A 20,543-nucleotide genomic window follows, 5' to 3' on the forward strand; every position below is an offset into this window, starting at 1 on the left:
ACGTCAGCTGACTCGTATGGAGTAGCGGGCCACCCGGATAAAAATTTACAGTAACTTGAACGACATAACCCATTGAAATACAATAGATTGTGCGGTAAACAATATAAACTATTGTACGCTTATTGTAAAATGTTCACGGTTGTAAAAGATCTTTATTGTACTTACATTAACATAACAATATATTTAAATGTTACCAATACATTCTATTATATTATTATTGTTCGCTTATGTTTGGTATTGCACGTCCAAAAACTAAACAAATTATGAAAGTTTTCTGTTTGGATGATCTGGAAATTCGTCTAATGTAATTGAATTAATATAATTTTGGAATATTTCATGGATTTATTATATTGATGAAATAACAATTGAAAACAATAAAATTACAATAGCTTTGATTATAAAATGAATAAAAATGTTATACCGATTCTCAAGTAATATATTTTCATATTGCAAGTCTAGAAATGTTATGAAATAAAAATTGGAGGTCAAAAAAATTAAAGGGAACAAAAACTTTTGTTTATCATTTTACTCGGAGAATGGCTGGATTCATTTGAGCGTGTACAGTTTTGTTTATAATTAGTGAAGAGATGAAAATAATAAAACTGTATGGTGCAGAAAGTGTCTTTTTCATTACAGTTTTTGGTGCTGGGCAACGGTAGATCACTATGGCTTCTGTACCGTGGTAAGTATCTAAAGTGTTAGAGCGCGTTAGAGCATCATTACTGGGCCTGAGCGCGAGTATTTTGATCACACTCGCCGTTCTGTCAAACTTTTTCGCATCGGTTACTATTTTCGGTTATCATTTTGAAGGCTGCATTCCGTACCGGTAACGTTTGACATTTGATAGTTCATTAAATAGCAGCGGTATTATCGCGCTGCCAAATTTGGTCACCTAGCGCGTTTAGTAGCGACCGGTAAAGTGTCAAGTAATGATACTGGGCTGGCAAACGGCTTATACTCACCACCGGTAGTCGTAATCTTATACTACAAAAGTTCAATGTATATAATGGACGCAGTGGTTCATCCCGAACAAAAAAAATTAAAAAAAATAACTGATGACATACCTGGTAACATGTATCCTTGTTTCTTTACAGAAATGAAGCTTATGATGAAATACTGATGCTTGGCCAATCTCAACAACGGGATATAATAAGAACTGATGCAGGTATTTTTTTCTTTTCTTCTCGACGTACTTTTTCTAATAAAACTAACATTCTTTTTTTATTTACATTTTCACAGGTTTATAACATGTATTGTCTATCCGGAACAAAGTTAGTACGCTTTCTATATCGAAGTTCGATTTTTCTCCAGATACAGGCAACTTACCCAACTTCGAAAGTAGTGCGCTGGATTCGCCTGAAGATGAGCTAAACAACACATCAATTAGTTTGACAGATAAAACTTTGGAAGAAAGTTCGGTTCGGAAGTCCTGACAGCAAAGCGAGGTAAAATGAGTTAAAATAAAGTTTAAACTGCTTCAAACTTAAATTGAAAATAAAATAATTTGTAAAGCAAATAATTGTATTGTATTTTTATTGTAATGTTGGAGTATAATGTATTCTAAATCCTGTTGTATTTCTATTGTAAAACAATAGAAACAGTAATTGAAAACATTTAAATCACAATGTTTTCTATTATTTTGTCGCTCGAAATCATCCCATTGAAGAACCTTAAAATCAACTGTTTTGCTCAAAATTTTGTATGGAAAATTTTCGATTTTTTTATTGTAAAGATACATAACAACCCCCCTTTTTTATTGTAAAAGTCCCATTTACCATTCATTTTATCGTCGAAAACCATTATTTCTCATGTGATTTTATTGCCAAAATTCCATTATATTCAATGGTAAAAATTATGTCTTAAATGGTGTTGTAACAATAAAATTTATGATATTTTAATGATATTTTTTATCCGGGCAGTTCGATGATTCATGCCTCGGAAACAACCCGTCTACTATTTTGGCCAACATCCCCGGAGATTTCTCAGGTGGCGTGCTATTAGTCCTAGCCATCACCATCCTGTATGCATCTCCCCATGGATTATCGTTTGCCATCCTGCACAGCCGCTCGAAGCAGGCTCTCTTACTACATTTAATCTCGTAGTTCAGAGCTCTGCTCGCTGTCTGGAACACCCTGCGTCTCTCGACCTTTTCAGCGTCTGTTCTGGCACGTCGCAGCCTTCTCTTTGCTCTAAGGCAGGTTCTACGAAGGTCCGCAATTGTGTCAGTCCACCAGTACGCAGGTTGCCGATTTCCGGGGGGTTTGGTCCTCCTAGGCATCGTCACATCGCATGCACGGGTTAGTACATCGATTAACTCGTCGCCACTTAATCCCGTTGTTCGCGTCTCCCATCGTAGTGATTCTTCCATGAGTTCTGGGTTGAACTGCGAGGTGCGCCATCCTAGATCGGCTTTGCCGATCCGCCTTGTGGTTGCTACGTGGGTATACCGGATCATAAAACGGATTTCCTGATGATCGCTGGAGGTATGCCCCTCATGAACCTCCCATTCTGGCTCCACCGTCCATCCCGCGCTGCAGAAGGTCACATCGATGCATGAATCACCGCTGGGTCCCCTGAACGTTGGCACTTGGCCTTCGTTCAGCAGGACTACGTTTAGTACCGCTAGCGACTCTAGCAGGGTATGACCTCTAGCGTTTGTGAACCGGGATCCCCAGTCCACTGCCCACGCATTGAAGTCGCCTGCTACAACTAACGGTTTTAAGCCAGTTAGTCTTGCTGCAAGAATATCTACTACCCTAGTAAACTGCACTATACTCCACCTGGGAGGACAGTAGCAGCTACAAAAGTAAACACCGTTTACCTTTGCTATAACGAAACCCTCATCGTCAGGTGATGATATTATCTCCTGGATGGGATATCGCCCGCAAGTCCAGATGGCCACCATCTGGGACTTATCCGCAATCCAACTACCGTTACCGGCAGGGATGCGGTAAGGATCGGACAGCAAGGCTACATCAGCTTTACACTCAGTAACCGACTGTTGTAGCAGCAATTGGGCCGCCTCGCAGTGGTTCAGGTTAAGCTGTGTTACCTGCGTGTCTGGATCCTTCTAGAGGCCGGACAAGCCTGGACACCGGTGAGGTGTCTGTTGTCTGTACCCGGGGGACAGATCAGACACCTTGGTGCAGCCTGACAGGTGCGAGCTTGGTGGCCTTCAGCTCCACACCTACGGCATAGCTTACTGCAGGTGTGGAGCTGAAGGCCACCAAGCTCGCACCTGTCAGGCTGCACCAAGGTGTCTGATCTGTCCCCCGGGTACAGACAACAGACACCTCACCGGTGTCCAGGCTTGTCCGGCCTCTAGAAGGATCCAGACACGCAGGTAACACAGCTTAACCTGAACCACTGCGAGGCGGCCCAATTGCTGCTACAACAGTCGGACCAGGTATCTGGCACCCCCAATCCTACCCACTACGTTTGACAATAGCCAACATCTTTGAGTTTCCCATTGTTCGGTTGAAATTGGGTTTCCCACTGACAATTCTATTTTGTAAACAAACCCCTCTTCCGAGTTGATTTTTTCCAAATAGACGTAATTATTTTTCATGATTTTTCGAGAACTTGTGCGAAAGTATGGATGCGAGGTGTATTTCAACAAGAATATTGATGCCTTTAATAAATTTTCATATTTCGATCGGCAGCAAGCGCTCTACTTCGCCAAAATATCATGATATTTAACAAATATTTGCAATGGCAGGTTTTCGACGTCTATGATTACGCCTTCGTATTAAATTAATCGATGATTTTGATGCTGGCATCAGAAACATGGCCGCTTCGCATACCCCTGTTAAGGACAAAGATATTTTATTTATATATTGTCGGCGTAGCACCAACTTTTATATGGGGCACACACTTGTGGCAGGAACTAATTTAGGTTTATTAGGTTATATGGCAGGTTAATTAGTTCCTGGCAGAACCTCATACTCCCAAACCTTGGTAATCACCCAGTGCAGCACTCTAGCCAGTGCTTCACCACCGTGTTTAAACAGCTCTCCTGGTAGTTGGTCAACTCCAGGGGCTTTGTTGTTTTTCAGCCAGCCGATCTCCTCCTGGATTTCCTGGAGATCCGGAGCCGGAAGTCGCATGTCTGTTCATTACCATACCGCCACCGTTGTCTGCCATATTGCCATTCAGGTGCTCTTCGTAGTGCTGCCGCCACCTTTGGATCACCTCACGCTCGTTCGTAAGAAGGTTCCCGTTTATGTCCTTACCAGGGGTATGCGAAGCGGCCATGTTTCTGATGCCAGCATCAAAATCATCGATTAATTTAATACGAAGGCGTAATCATAGACGTCGAAAACCTGCCATTGCAAATATTTGTTAAATATCATGATATTTTGGCGAAGTAGAGCGCTTGCTGCCGATCGAAATATGAAAATTTATTAAAGGCATCAATATTCTTGTTGAAATACACCTCGCATTCATACTTTCGCACAAGTTCTCGAAAAATGATGAAAAATAATTACGTCTATTTGGAAAAAATCAACTCGGAATAGGGGTTTGTTTACAAAATAGAATTGTCAGTGGGAAACCCAATTTCAACCGAACAATGGGAAACTCAAAGATGTTGGCTATTGTCAAACGTAGTGGGTAGGATTGGGGGTGCCAGATACCTGGTCCTTACACATATCGGGCTGTGGCACGTGGCCCTTACGTGAACGGTTCAACTTCTCATAAAACTTTCGTGCGTTATTAGCGCGGTACAGTTCCTCCGTCTCTTCACGGTCTCGATCTTCCTGCTGGCGCTTTTTCCTCCGGAAAATCGAGTTTTGTCTGTTCCGCGCCCGTTTGTATCGTGCCTCGGTCGCCCTCGTGCGGTGTTGCAGCAATCTCGCCCATGCTGCATTCTTCTCCTCAACTAACTGCTCACAATCGCCGTCATACCAGTCGTTTCTGGTTTCTGCCTAGTGCAGCGGTTGCGGTGCTTCCAATGGCGGATCGAATATCTCTCCAGCCATCTTCAAGAGATGCTGCGCCTAGCTGCTCTTCCGTTGGGAGTGCCACTTCCAGCTGCTGCGCGTTAAGCCGCGGCGGACGACTCCGACGCGTGTTGATCACCGTCGAGAGTTTTGAGCGCAGACATACTGCGACGAGGTATTGCGATTCTTTTCTAAAATTAGCATACTGGCTCACCAATTACGCGCCGGGTCCCATGCGCCGAGTTGTGCGCCATGCAAAAAGTAAATAAACCAATGTCAAACTATGTGAGCTTTCGGTAAGCTTTTCCACATTCGCTTCTAAGGTAGGCAGCATATTGTCGTCCCTTTACGAAAAGACATTGTTTAGTGAAATTGTTCGAGGTTTAGTAGTTTTTTTTCTTTTCTATCGTCTGCGTTGCGTTCGTTATATTGTTTAAGTGGATATTAGTAGTGCAATTGTGTTTAATTTGTGATGTAATATTCTACACTTAAATTGAGTAAGTACCATAATATGACAAAATACCTTAGCGGCGCACAACTAAGCGAGGCAGAGGTGAATGAGGAAAATGCTATAATATCTCGAGAATCACAATAGTGGTCGGATTCGATATTCGCACTGCGGTAAGTGCGTACGTTCGTGATGTCGGAGAAGAATTTACCGTCGATTAGAACGTGGTCGATTTGGTTTTCCGTTACTTGATTAGGTGATTTCCATGTGGCCTTGTGGATATTCTTGCGGGGGAAGAAAGTGCTTCGGACTACCATTCCGCGGGAGGCTGCAAAGTTTATGCATCGTTGGCCGTTGTCGTTCGATACGGTATGCAGACTATCCGGTCCGATGACCGGTCTATACATTTCCTCCCTTCCTACCTGAGCGTTCATGTCACCGATGGCGATTTTGACGTCCCGCAGTGCGCATCCATCGTATGTCTGCTCCAGCTGCGCATAGAACGCTTCTTTCTCGTCGTCGGATCTCCCTTCGTGTGGGCAGTGCACGTTGATGATGCTATAGTTGAAGAAACGGCCTTTTATCCTCAGCTTGCACATCCTTGCGTTGATTGGCTGCCACCCAATCACTCGTTGGCGCATCTTTCCCAGCACTATGAAGCCGGTTCCCAGCTCGTTGGTGGTGCCACAGCTTTGGTAGAAGGTAGCCGCTCGATGCCCGCTTTTCCACACTTTCTGTCCTGTCCAGCAGATTTCCTGCAGCGCTACAACATCTAAGTTGCGGGGATGTAATTCATCGTAGATTATCCTGTCGCAACCTGCGAAGCCTAGCGACTTGCAGTTCCATGTTCCAAGCTTCCAATCGTGATCCTTTATTCGTCGCCTAGGTCGTTGCCGATTGTATCGAGTCGTATTATCTTCTATGTCGTTCGTAATAGTTGTTTTTAAGGGCGGCTTATTGGGCAGCAGGGACTATGTCCAAGGGCTTGACGATCCCTCCCCAGGCCATCTGCGAGTTGTGGGGCTTGCCTAGGATGTGGTGGGGTTTGACAGTGGGCCCTGTTAAACCTCTATAAAAAGCTGCATGTATCCGCAAGTAGGCCCCACCAAAGCGACCGTGTGCCGCTCAAAGCGCACAAGCCCAAGTCCTGGTGTTAGGTGGGACGCTAAACAGCCCTGACACGACGGCCCTCCGACGAGACAGGAGGTTTGCGCAGGCCCAATAAGCCGCCTAGAAAACCAATCATTACGAACAATATAAGAGATAATGCGACTCGATATAATCGGCAAAGACCTAGGCGACGAATACAGGATCACGATTGGAAGCTTGGAACATGGAATTGCAAGTCGCTAGGTTTCGCAGGTTGCGACAGGATGATCTACGATGAATTACATCCCCGCAACTTCGACGTCGTGGCGCTGCAGGAGATTTGCTGGACAGGACAGAAAGTGTGGAAAAGCGGGCATCGAGCGGCTACCTTCTACCAAAGCTGTGGCACCACCAACGAGCTGGGAACCGGCTTCATAGTGCTGGGTAAGATGCGCCAACGCGTGATTGGGTGGCAGCCAATCAACGCAAGGATGTGCAAGCTGAGGATTAAAGGCCGTTTCTTCAACTATAGCATCATCAACGTGCACTGCCCACACGAAGGGAGACCCGACGACGAGAAAGAAGCGTTCTACGCACAGCTGGAGCAGACATACGACGGATGCCCACTGCGGGACGTTAAAATCGTCATCGGTGACATGAACGCACAGGTAGGAAGGGAGGAAATGTATAGACCGGTCATCGGACCGGATAGTCTGCACACCGTATCGAATGACAACGGCCAACGATGCATAAACTTCGCAGCCTCCCGCGGAATGGTAGTCCGAAGCACCTTCTTTCCCCGCAAAAATATCCACAAGGCCACATGGAGATCACCTAACCAAGAAACGGAAAACCAAATCGACCACGTTCTAATCGACGGTAAATTCTTCTCCGACATCACGAACGTCCGCACTTACCGCAGTGCGAATATTGAATCCGACCACTACCTCGTTGCAGTATGTCTGCGCTCAAAACTCTCGACGGTGTACAACACGCGTCGAAGTCGGACGCCGCGGCTTAACATTGGGCGGCTACAAGATGGTAGACTAGCCCAAGAATACGCGCAGCAGCTGGAAGTGGCACTTCCAACGGAAGAGCAGCTAGGCGCAGCGTCTCTTGAAGATGGCTGGAGAGATATTCGATCCGCCATTGGTAGCACCGCAACCGCTGCACTTGGCACGGTGCCCCCGGATCAGAGAAACGACTGGTATGACGGCGAATGTGAGCAGTTAGTGGAAGAGAAGAATGCAGCATGGGCGAGATTGCTGCAACACCGCACGAGGGCGAACGAGGCACGATATAAACAGGCGCGGAACAGACAAAACTCGATTTTCCGGAGGAAAAGCGCCAGCAGGAAGATCGAGACCGTGAAGAAACGGAGCAACTGTACCGCGCTAATAACACACGAAAGTTCTATGAGAAGTTAAACCGTTCACGTAAGGGCCACGTGCCACAGCCTGATATGTGTAAGGACATAAACGGGAACCTTCTTACGAACGAGCGTGAGGTGATCCAAAGGTGGCGGCAGCACTACGAAGAACACCTGAATGGCGATGTGGCAGACGAAGATGGCGGTATGGTGATGGACCTGGGAGAACGCGCGCAGGACATAATTCTACCGGCTCCAGATCTCCAGGAAATCCAGGAGGAGATTGGCCGGCTGAAGAACAACAAAGCCCCTGGGGTTGACCAACTACCAGGAGAGCTATTTAAACACGGTGGTGAGGCACTGGCTAGAGCGCTGCACTGGGTCATTACCAAGATTTGGGAGGAGGAAGTTTTGCCGCAGGAGTGGATGGAAGGTGTCGTGTGTGCCAAAAGGGCGATAAGCTGGATTGTAGCAACTACCGCGCAATCACATTGCTGAACGCCGCCTACAAGGTACTCTCCCAAATTTTATGCCGTCGACTAGCACCAACTGCAAGGGAGTTCGTGGGGCAGTACCAGGCGGGTTTTATGGGCGAACGCTCCACCACGGACCAGGTGTTCGCCATTCGCCAAGTACTGCAGAAATGCCGCGAATACAACGTGCCCACACATCATCTATTCATCGACTTCAAAGCCGCATATGATACAATCGATCGGGACCAGCTATGGCAGCTAATGCACGAACACGGTTTTCCGGATAAACTGACACGGTTGATCAAAGCGACGATGGATCGGGTGATGTGCGTAGTTCGAGTTTCAGGGCATTCTCGAGTCCCTTCGAAACCCGCAGAGGGTTACGGCAAGGTGATGGTCTTTCGTGTTTGCTATTCAACATCGCTTTGGAAGGGGTAATACGAAGAGCAGGGATTAACACGAGTGGTACAATTTTCAATAAGTCCGTCCAGCTATTTGGTTTCGCCGACGACATAGATATTATGGCACGTAACTTTGAGAAGATGGAGGAAGCCTACATCAGACTGAAGAGGCAAGCTAAGCGGATCGGACTAGTCATCAACACGTCGATGACGAAGTACATGATAGGAAGAGGTTCAAGAGAAGACAATGTGAGCCACTCGCCGCGAGTTTGCATCGGTGGTGACGAAATCGAGGTGGTAGAAGAATTTGTGTACTTGGGCTCACTGGTGACTGCCGAAAATGACACCAGCAGAGAAATTCGGAGACGCATAGTGGCTGGAAATCGTACGTACTTTGGACTCCGCAAGACGCTCCGATCGAATAGAGTTCGCCGCCGTACCAAACTGACAATCTACAAAACGCTAATTAGACCGGTAGTCCTCTACGGACACGAGACCTGGACGATGCTCGTGGAGGACCAACGCGCACTTGGAGTTTTCGAAAGGAAAGTGCTGCGTACCATCTATGGTGGGGTGCAGATGGCGGACGGTACGTGGAGGAGGCGAATGAACCACGAGTTGCATCAGCTGTTGGGAGAACCATCCATCGTTCACACCGCGAAAATCGGACGACTGCGATGGGCCGGGCACGTAGCCAGAATGTCGGACAGTAACCCGGTGAAAATGGTTCTCGACAACGATCCGACGGGCACAAGAAGGCGAGGTGCGCAGCGGGCAAGGTGGATCGATCAGGTGGAAGATGACTTGCGGACCCTCCGTAGACTGCGTGGTTGGCGACGTGTAGCCATGGACCGAGCCGAATGGAGAAGACTCTTATATACCGCACAGGCCACTTCGGCCTTAGTCTGATTAAATAAATAATAATTCTTGGGCCTGCGCAAACCTCCTGTCTCGTCGGAGGGCCGTCGTGTCAGGGCTGTTTAGCGCCCCACCTAACACCAGGACTTGGGCTTGTGCGCTTTGAGCGGCACACGGTCGCTTTGGCGGAGCCTACTTGCGGATACATGCAGCTTTTTATAGAGGTTTAACAGGGCCCACTGTCAAACCCCACCACATCCTAGGCAGGCGCCACAACTCGCAGATGGCCTGGGGAGGGATCGTCAAGCCCTTGGACATAGTCCCTGCTGCCCCCAATGTCTGTTTGTCTGTGGTGTAATATTCACTATTTTGAAATAAAATAATATCACTTAACTCATTCCACCGTATTCGGTAAATTTTACCGAAATCTCAACAGCAGAACTGTTCGGTAATTTATTTTACAGATTTTTTGTAATTTTTTCCATTGCTCAACTGTCAAAATCACCGAAAATCAGTTAAATTATTTACCGAACAGTTCTGCTGTTGAGATTTCGGTAAAATTTTACCGAATTCGGCGATTTATTTTAAGTGTGTACACTGCAACAACGTAAAAGAAAATTATTAATTTGAATCTTTGTAATTTCGAAGCGATGTAATATGCTTGCAAATAATACAGCCATCAAAGCTGACTTAAAGTGGAAAAAGGCCCTTTTACGACCGAAATACAGTCGCGATTCGCTGGTTGGGCCACGACCTCGACCCAACTAACGAATTCGATTTTTTAGTTGGGCCAACTGACAGCCATTTGAACACGTGTATTTCGACTTGAACATCACAAATGATGTCCAGTGACGCCCAATCCCGTTTTCCGTGTTTACATTGAATTTTGACGTACGGTTGCTTTTTAGTTGGGCCATGACCCAACCAGCGGAGGCCCAAGTATTAAAATCCCAACCAGCGAATCCCGACTGTAATGCTTCAATACTTTGACATGTTGAAATAAAACATAAGTAATGCATCGCTGCATTCATAACGCTGAACTAGTGTATCGTTGCTTGACAGTTGATGAATGAATGCATCTTTACATCGTTGAATCTGATCTAATGCAATTAGCATTTAATATGCTGATCTGTGATCGATTACATGCATTAATTAATGCTTGGTGATTACTTGGGCTGGTCACGTTGTTCGTATGCCGGAAGAACGTCAAGCGAAGATAATATTTAGTAGAGAACTCGGAAGAGGCCGCAGGCTTCGTGGAAGGCCGCGTACACGATGGCTTTTTGCAGTTGAAGAGGACCTGATGGCGCTCAATGTTCAGGGTGACTGGAAGCGATTGGCCCAGGATCGAGTCCAGTGGAGAAGGATACTCCATTCGGCGTAGGTTCATCGAAGAGCTGTAGCCCATCAAGTATCAAGTAAGTAAGGTTACTTGGGGAGTTGCTTTATTTTGCATGATTCGTCGAGAAATCACAAAACTTTTTTTACACGGATTTTCAAATTTTGAACTGAAATAGCGCAATCAACAGAAAAACATGAAAGCTTTCGCGAGAGCGAGAAATCTTTTCTCAAATTGGGTCCTAAAGCCCTACCTAGTTTATGGTTGCAAACAATAGTGCATCGGTCAAGAATACTTGAACCGATGTTATAAAAATTCTGGTAAAAATCTAAATCGGTAAAAATAATATTTTTGTTTTTAAGACATTTTAAGGCAAATTTTTGGCTGTGCAACATTTCAGAACGAGTAAACCATCAGCCCAAAACGTCAGCCCCATATATTAACTGTCAAAGGATGAGTCAAGTGCCCTGCGGTGTTTTGCTAGTGCGTTTGAATCCGTACGCCAAACAAGACCGAAAATGTCGAGGAAGCATTATTCATCTATTTTTAAATTTCAAATTAAACAATGTTCTTTACGATTTTTGAGTCGAAATAAAAACTGAAACGTTCAGGATGATTACCTTATCACTCAAGAAAAACCGATCATTAGATGTATGTGCCAACCCACATGGATTTTTTGCAATGGGGTTTGCCCAATGAAATGTATGTGGGAAGTCAATGAATCTCCTCCCAATTTTATTTTCATCAAATGAATTTATGTATAACATGAAATCCATAAAGATGGCACATACTTTTGAAAATATTCACCAATGAAATATATTTATTTATTCAATGATTTTAATCGCTGGTTTCATTTCTTATTGTCTTAATTTTTTGTTTAATATGCCAATAAAAACACGACAGTAAGATTATTAAATATATTTATATTTAATTCACAGAAAAAGAAAATAGATATATGCGGTTAAGATTCAATTTAGGGAACGTCTACAAATTACGTAACGCTTAGAGAGGGGAAGGGGGTTGAGTGAAGTTTGACGACCCGTATACAAAATTTTCAGATGCTTCATACAAAAAGTGTGCAATATGGGGGAGGGGGGTTGAAAAAGTAAATTTTATGCGTTACGTAATTAATGGATGTCCCCTTACCTTACATTGTGCAATTCCACTGGAGCTGTCCGAAAAAGTAAAGCGACTCATAAATACCCACCTTCAGCGGTGGAAGCCGAATTTAAATTATTGTAATCAGCATAAATATTTTGTGAAACGCAGACACGGCAGACACAGACTTGTTTTTCCAATCCGCGAAATATTCCATAAGACGTTGCACTTCTTCTCTCCGTCACTTAGGAGACGATTAACTTTTTGCTACAGGTCTTGCAACGCAACGCTACTGGAATTTTGGCCGGAACAGAAGTACGCGATCCGCCGGATGATCTGAATATTTTTACCACTGCCGCGGTAGATTCATTGATAGTGTCGTCTTCAGTCCAATTTCATGTGGCATATTTCAATACGGCAACTATTTTCTGAAATTAATCGAATACCAAGTCGAATACTTTAAGATTCATAATCAATACAATGCAATAATATGAGAAAACACTTACCAGTTCCATATAATCAAAAAAATAAATCCTTGCTAGCTTCAGTTCAGTACTATCAATTCTCTCCGACGCCATTTTTTCATTCCTGTCTCTACGATTCGGTAACAGATCTGTTGGTGGGTAATTTCTAAGAAGCATTCCTAATGTCATTAAATCCAAGCCTTGTTCAAATACAAGGTATGTGCCGCAAGAATGATGCTCATGAGTATCACATCAAATTGATGAGATTGGATATTTCAGCAACGTATGAGAAATTGCACATGCAATTAATTGGTCGATTTTCTTGAGTGTTCATCGTTCCCTGCAGGGAAAGAAAATCGAATGTCGATTCTTCATTTTAGGACCCAATTTTGGGTTGTGCTTCGAAGGTGTTTTTTTTACAGTGTGTCATCAAAGGCCTTTTCTGTCAATCCCTGTTAATTTTTTTTTCGCTCTTTTTGAGAGATTCTTGACTGTCATTCATCCGAATAAAAAAATAAAAACAGCGAAACAGGCAAAACACCAGGTATCTGGCACCCCCAATCCTACCCACTACGTTTGACAATAGCCAACATCTTTGAGTTTCCCATTGTTCGGTTGAAATTGGGTTTCCCACTAACAATTCTATTTTGTAAACAAACCCCTATTCCGAGTTGATTTATTCCAAATATACGTAATTATTTTTCATCATTTTTCGAGAACTTGTGCGAAAGTATGAATGCGAGGTGTATTTCAACAAGAATATTGATGCCTTTAATAAATTTTCATATTTCGATCGGCAGCAAGCGCTCTACTTCGCCAAAATATCATGATATTTAACAAATATTTGCAATGGCAGGTTTTCGACGTCTATGATTACGCCTTCGTATTAAATTAATCGATGATTTTGATGCTGGCATCAGAAACATGGCCGCTTCGCATACCCCTGCAAAACACAGGTATCTGGCACCCCCAATCCTACCCACTACGTTTGACAATAGCCAACATCTTTGAGTTTCCCATTGTTCGGTTGAAATTGGGTTTCCCACTGACAATTCTATTTTGTAAACAAACCCCTATTCCGAGTTGATTTTTTCCAAATAGACGTAATTATTTTTCATGATTTTTCGAGAACTTGTGCGAAAGTATGAATGCGAGGTGTATTTCAACAAGAATATTGATGCCTTTAATAAATTTTCATATTTCGATCGGCAGCAAGCGCTCTACTTCGCCAAAATATCATGATATTTAACAAATATTTGCAATGGCAGGTTTTCGACGTCTATGATTACGCCTTCGTATTAAATTAATCGATGATTTTGATGCTGGCATCAGAAACATGGCCGCTTCGCATACCCCTGGCAAAACATGACTCATTTCGCCCGCGAGAGCTCCTCCTCGATCTGTCATCAACCGTGAAGCGAGAAAACATCGTTCTTCTGCCCATCACGAGAACGAGGTACTTTCGCGTGTGGTAGGTTCCCGTTAGATTTTTGCTCAAATTCGATTCGTGAAAAACGGAATAACCATTTTCTCCGTTTCAGAAGCACCAGGAAGTATTGTTTTGTGGTTATTGTCTTCGTTGCTGCTGATAGGATACAAAAAGGTGGTCTGCAAAGATGATGTCCTTACCGGGAAGTATCGCCTTCGATGAGTACGGGAGACCGTTCATCATCCTGCGGGATCAGGAAAACCAGAAGCGACTCACCGGAAACGAAGCTATTAAGGTAAGGGAATGCAGAATAGTTGCTGAAGATTTCAAAATTCGTCACATGGTTTGGAAAGTTTTTGTGATTTGAATATTGGTGTTTTTGTGTGGGATGAATTCAACACGGCTCTAGAAGTTTCTGGAATAAAACAGTAATATACATTTTTGAGTGGAAAATGTATATAAAAGTGTCGTTTGTGTAATCGAAAAGTATTTTTTGTGAAAAATCTGCGATGAAATGCAGGATGTCCTCATAATAATAGCTTTTTTAAAAACAGCCGGATGAATCGATTGTTTCCTAACCTCAATATCATGATCTAAGAAAGGCAAACTTCCAGACAACACAAGTTTTTCAAATAAATTACATCGATTTTTAGTCAGTCAAAATAAATTTCAATAATAATACATTTCGTAACCATTATCTTGTAGAGTCACATCCAGGCAGCCAAGCAGATCGCCCACACCATCAGAACCTCGTTGGGTCCCAAAGGATTGGACAAGATGATGGTCAGCGGCGACGGGGAAGTGACTGTGACGAACGACGGCGCTACGATCCTGAAGCTGATGGATGTGGACCATGAAATCGGCAAGCTGATGGTGCAGCTTAGTCAGTCGCAGGACGATGAGATCGGAGATGGAACAACGGGTGTTGTCGTGTTGGCCGGAGCACTGTTGGAGCAAGCCGAGTCTCTGCTGGACCGTGGTATCCATCCGATCCGAATTGCTGATGGTTTTGAGCTGGCTGCCCAGTGCGCTATCAAACACTTGGATTTGGTTGCTGAACCGTTTCCGATTTCTCGGGACAACAAGGAACCGCTGGTTAAGGTGGCAATGACGACGCTGGGAAGCAAAATTGTTAATAAATGCCACCGCCAGATGGCGGAAATTGCTGTTGATGCGGTGCTGACCGTGGCCGACTTGGAAAAGAAGGATGTAAACTTCGAACTGATTAAGCTGGAATGCAAAGTCGGAGGTCGTATGGAGGATACTTGTCTGGTGAAGGGCGTCGTGGTGGACAAAACCATGTCACATTCACAAATGCCGAAAACGTTGAAGGACGTCAAGTTGGCTATCCTCACCTGCCCGTTCGAACCACCAAAGCCCAAGACCAAGCATAAGTTGGACGTCACCTCGGCCGAGGACTATCGCAAGCTGCGAGAGTACGAACAGGAGAAGTTCTTGACCATGGTCAAGCAGGTCAAGGAAGCTGGAGCTACTCTGGCCATCTGCCAGTGGGGTTTTGACGATGAAGCGAATCATCTGCTGCTCCAGCAGGAACTGCCAGCTGTTCGTTGGGTCGGCGGTCCTGAAATCGAACTGATTGCCATTGCCACTGGTGGACGAATCGTGCCGCGATTCGAAGAGCTGACCGCTGATAAATTGGGCCACGCCGGACTAGTGAGGGAGTTAAGTAAGTATAAGAAAAATATAGCTGTTTCATGTTTCGTGAATCTATTGTTTAACGTTGTAGGCTTTGGAACAACAAAGGATAAGATGTTGGTGATTGAGGAATGTAAAAATACACGCGCAGTAACCATCTTGATCCGCGGAGGCAATCAGATGATCACTGCCGAAGCTAAGCGTTCAATCCACGATGCACTGTGCGTGGTTCGATCGCTCATTCAAGATTCCCGCATCGTGTATGGAGGTGGTGCTGCGGAAATTAGTTGCTCGTTGGCCGTTGCCCGCGAGGCCGACCAGTTGTCCACCCTGGAACAGTACGCTTTCCGAGCATTCAGCGTTGCTCTGGAATCGGTGCCGTTGGCATTGGCCGAGAACAGCGGTCTGCTACCCATCGAAACCCTATCCGAGCTGAAATCTCGCCACGTCGCGGAGAACAGCTCTACGCTGGGAGTCGACTGCATGCTGTCCGGAAACTCGGACATGAAGGAGCATCACGTGATCGAATCGTTACACTCAAAGAAGCAGCAGATCATCTTGGCCACGCAGCTGGTGAAGATGATTCTGAAGATCGACGATGTTCGCTCGCCAGCCGACAAGTAATTGTACTTTTGTAATGATTCCTCTTAATCCTAGTTTCGTTTCATCTATATTAGTTTCGACATTCTTACCGTTTCATATTTAAATATTGGGAAGCTTGTCGGAACAGATTTACATTTTAATCTTCTACTTTCATGCACTCGTGGAATCACGAAAAGGATTTAAATGTAAGATCCAGGTGGAAATGTCCTCAATTCTAGGGCGTATTTAACAGATCAAAATAGGTTCCAAAATACTAACACGCCCAAGCCGGACAGGATCTCTTAGTTCCTGGACGAGTTTTGTTATTGCTAAGCGCAGTTGCATTCACTCTCATTCTCACACCAATTTACTCACACCGCGAATCAACCAATAAACACGCGATTATGCTTTACGAACTATAAAATTGGAAGCAGTTTCTGTGAAAGAAATCCTTGTTCACGAAGCCGCTCATTGTTCTTTTTGATGGTCGAATCAATATTTCCCGCTTAATAGCAATTTAACTGCAGAGACCTCGAGGTTATCCGATTTGAAGACAAGCTACTAGTCCGTCGTGAAGTTCCTCGAGGTCCACAAGTGTGAGTACTACACTCATGACCCCCACAACCAAGAGAAGCAAACCACAACAGTAATAAACCCATTTGTTCGCGAGATCTATCAAACATTAGGGTGAATCGAATCTGTGCGCATAATTTTATTTGGTTGAAAATTTAATATATTCTAATGAATAAAAATTTATTGCAGCTTTAAGCTTCACGCGCTAAATAATCGGTGTTTTGTTTTCGTGAACAAAACTTAAAGAGATTCGCTGACAAATGTCTAATATTTCTTCAGACATCGATGCATCATACGGATATGCGGGCTGCGATTGCCCTGACTCTGCCGACAACATCGTACAATGCGACAAATGTTCCGGTTGGTGGCATTTCTCCTGCGCCAGAGTCAATGCCTCCATAGCTGATTTCACGGTCCGTCTCCAACCATACGACATTTTCTAATCGTAGAGCCGTGTTAGCAATCAACCTACAACGTCTAGCAGAAGAACAGGAATTGCGAAAAAAGGAATTGGAGATCACGATGGAAAAAGAGTTTGTAAATTCAAAGTACGATCTTCTCAAACAGTGTACGTTAAACGAGGAGAATGATGCTCGCAGCATACGCAGTCGTATCCAGGAGATCGAAGCCCGAGATCGAGACAAGAACGTCAACGTCTGGGTGGGTCAAATAGCAGCGTCGCTCCCAGAAAGCAAATCGCTCACTGACCCGAAGACCCCTTATTTTCCGGTGAGCGTAAATAGGAGAGTGAATACACCCGATCGTTTCTCAGAGAAAGGGGAAAAAGGTGCATGTATGGTCAAAACAAATACTGAGGTCGGTCAGTCTATGTCTACACCAATTTCTCTTGACCGTAATGACGACGTCATTGATGGCAAAGCGAGTACATAGAATGAAGGATTGTGATGTAAACAAAAATTTTGTCCAAGCGAGTGGCAGTAGTAAAACGGGATCTGAAAAGAAGTGAAGAAAAGCACGATGAAGTCAACGAGGATTTTGTACTACTGAGGTCGGAATTGCAAAAGTGCCAAGAAAGTACAAAGATTGATCGCCAAACCATGCAGGAGCTTCGAGACCAACTGAAGAGGTGTCAACTTCAACTACAGCAGCGTAATGCAGAACCACTAGCGTCGAATGCACATTCACTATGGCCATTGAGAGACGTGTCAAAAGGAGCTGTAACATAAAGTAAATTGCCAACCACGGCGGCCCCTTTGTTTCCGCCCAATGTAAATCATGCAATGGAGCCAGATACCGATTGCATTTTGGATAGACGCGGATTCAATTTGTTGAGTAGCCACGTTGAGTAGCTTTGCACGCTTGAATAAAATAGGTCCTAGCAGAAATCAGCAAACCATACGAGACGCCGGCCGTAACCAAAAAGTGGACATTCTGTTCCAAGAAGTCCGTCGGCCATCACCAGAGCAACTTGCAGCGAGGCAGGTAATGCCCAGGGATCTGCCCGACTTCCACGGTAACCCGGAAGAGTGGCCACTTTTCATAAGTAGTCTTCGCAACAGCAGGTCCGCCTGTGGATACAGTAGAGTGGAAAACCTTGCCCGATTACAAAGGTCCTTGAAAGGAAATGCACTCAAACCAGTGCGGTATAATCTGTTAGATCCAGATTCAGTACCGGAAGTGATTCGGACGCTTCAAACGCTCTATGCACGTCCGGAAGTCATCATAAGTAGGCTGATCAAAACCGTTCGTGAGCCTCCAGCCCCAAAATTAGAGCGGTTAGAAACTCTCATCGATTTCGGAATGGTGGTCAGGAACTTGGTAAGCCATCTTATTGCGGCTGACCAGCGGAGTCATCTCGCCAATTCAGTCCTTTTACAAGAACTGGTGGAAAAACTTACTCAACACTTGGTTGAATTTCCTGATATGACGCTGCAAACTTTTAGCAGCTTTATGTCTTCAATGGTCGAATCAGTAAGCAAGGCAGTACTGTACAGCAGTAGCCAAGGTTCTAGGATGGAAATATGTGTCTATTCCATGCTTGGAGCTGATGGCGGCCGTTTTCGGAGCTCGCTTGCTACTGTTCGTGGAAGAAAATCAATACAAATCAAACAACGGTTCTGTTGGTCTGATTCCAACACTGTTTTGGCCTTGCGTCGTTCCGAACATCGCCTTTATAAACTATTTGTTGCATTAGAGGTGTTGGAGCTAACAACAAAAAATGAATGTAAATGTAAATTGAATGTCGCAGATGAGGCTACCAAATGGGGCAAAGGACCATGCTTCGACGTCGGAAGTCGTTGGAGTTTTTGAGTAAGCCGCAGGAGCTGTGGCCGAGGACTATAACCCCAAGCATTTCGACAGAAGATGAATTACGTCCATGTCACTTGTTTCACGAAGTGATAACACCACTAATCGATTATGAACGTTTTCCAATTGGAGCAGATTGCTGAGAATGGTAGCATTCGTTTTTCATCCTTTCACGGTTTACAAAGCCAATAAAGCGCAATAGAAGCTTACGTCCACGCTTGATAATGTCAGAGTTCTACGTTTAGATAGCCTCACGGGAGCGACACGTGTGGATGCATTTGACCTCAAATATCCTGTCATACCTCCTCGAAAGCATAATGTAACCTACTTAATCGTGGATTACTATCACAGGAAATATCTTTACGGCAACGCCGAGACGATCGTCAATGAACTCCGCCAGAAATATTACATTCCCCGGACTCGCGTTACGGTTCGACCAGTGACAAGACTGTGTCAATGGTGCAAGGTATACAAGTCGCAACCAGCTATACCAAGAATGGCTCCACTACCTGCAGCTCGTTCACCTGGAGTACCGTTCAGTTACATTGGGATCGACTACTTCGGACCGACACTAGTGAAAGTAGGTCGGTCTAATGCTAAAAGATGAATATTTTGCATATCATGCATCCGCAGATTTATATGCAGGAGAGGAGCACCGTTGGAGATTTACTCCAACAATGGGCGAAACTTCGTAGGAGCCAATGGAATTCTGCAAGAACAAATGCAGCGCATCAATAAAGAAGCTGCAGCAACCTATACAGATACGGAGACGAAGTGGTTCTTCATACCTCCATCCGCTCCTCATATGGGGGAGCTCATGGGAGCGTCTGACACGCTCCGTCAAAACAGCGTTGATGAGTATACCACAGGACCAAAAATTCGACGATGAAGCTTTGCTTATACACCTGGTGGAAGCAGAGTCAATAGTTAATTCCCGACCTCTAACATACTTGCCACTCGATTCACCGGAAGAAGAGGCGCTAACCCCCAACCACTTTATTTTGGGCAGCTCGAGTGGTGTCAAACAACCTCCCGTAGATTTAGGATGTCCAAGCCGAGAGCTTCACAACACCTTGAAAGTTAATATTTAATTTAATCTAAGCTCAGGGTCAATCCGGGAGTTATTGAATGACGGAACGAACTTCCCACGTTTATGCACCGATCAAACACTAATTCAATTCAATTCAAAGATGGTGGAATAGGGATAATATGGTCTAAGAAAATAATAAATAATAAATAGTGAAATGAACTAATAATAAAGCAATTTTATTCTAATTTAAACAATTTTAGGAATGGGAATGGGGAGAAGATATAACACACCTTTTTACTCGGGTAGCGGTCATTCAGGGCGTATGTAGTGCAGTGCGCAGACTCCAGTTGCTGCAATTTCTGCTGGCATTCATCGGGGTGTTGAAGCGGGGTGGGGAGAAGAAAACACGGTGACGTTCCTAAGCTCGTTAGCGGGGTGACAACTCATCGGATATTGAGCGTCCTGCAAGCGGGGGTAATCCCGCCGGACCTTACAGGGGCTCTCACCTCCAAGACGGCCGTTGTCA

At 44.7% G+C, this 20,543-nt stretch overlaps 1 protein-coding gene and 1 long non-coding RNA gene across 3 annotated transcripts; both read left to right on the forward strand.

The window, feature by feature from the left end:
- The first annotated feature begins 563 nt into the window (after window positions 1–563).
- On the forward strand, window positions 564–1,499 carry LOC134218020 (uncharacterized). Its single transcript, XR_009981218.1, has 3 exons — window positions 564–682; window positions 1,095–1,165; window positions 1,240–1,499. It is a non-coding gene; the product is annotated as an uncharacterized LOC134218020 (long non-coding RNA).
- Window positions 1,500–13,842: 12,343 nt separating this feature from the next.
- Window positions 13,843–16,570, forward strand: LOC134213604 (T-complex protein 1 subunit epsilon). 2 transcript variants are annotated; one of them, XM_062692815.1, is made up of 4 exons: window positions 13,843–13,950; window positions 14,021–14,203; window positions 14,614–15,595; window positions 15,656–16,570. In XM_062692815.1, the coding sequence occupies exons 2-4, from the start codon at window positions 14,096–14,098 to the stop codon at window positions 16,186–16,188; spliced, it is 1,623 nt and encodes a 540-aa protein (XP_062548799.1). In that variant the 5' UTR covers window positions 13,843–13,950; window positions 14,021–14,095; the 3' UTR covers window positions 16,189–16,570. The 2 variants fall into 2 exon arrangements, with proteins under 2 accessions (XP_062548799.1, XP_062548800.1); XM_062692816.1 differs by having other exon boundaries at window positions 14,024–14,203.
- Window positions 16,571–20,543: the final 3,973 nt, after the last annotated feature.

The sequence above is a fragment of the Armigeres subalbatus genome, chromosome 2 (assembly GCF_024139115.2).
Source record: "Armigeres subalbatus isolate Guangzhou_Male chromosome 2, GZ_Asu_2, whole genome shotgun sequence".
NCBI classification, from domain to species: Eukaryota; Metazoa; Arthropoda; class Insecta; order Diptera; family Culicidae; genus Armigeres; species Armigeres subalbatus.

Coding starts and splice junctions, on each gene's coding strand:
- LOC134213604 (XM_062692815.1), top strand. CDS start 14,096: ATGATGTCCTTACCGGGAAGTATCGCCTTCGATGAGTACGGGAGACCG. Junction 14,204..14,613: donor CCGGAAACGAAGCTATTAAG/GTAAGGGAATGC, acceptor ATTATCTTGTAG/AGTCACATCCAGGCAGCCAA. Junction 15,596..15,655: donor CGGACTAGTGAGGGAGTTAA/GTAAGTATAAGA, acceptor TTAACGTTGTAG/GCTTTGGAACAACAAAGGAT.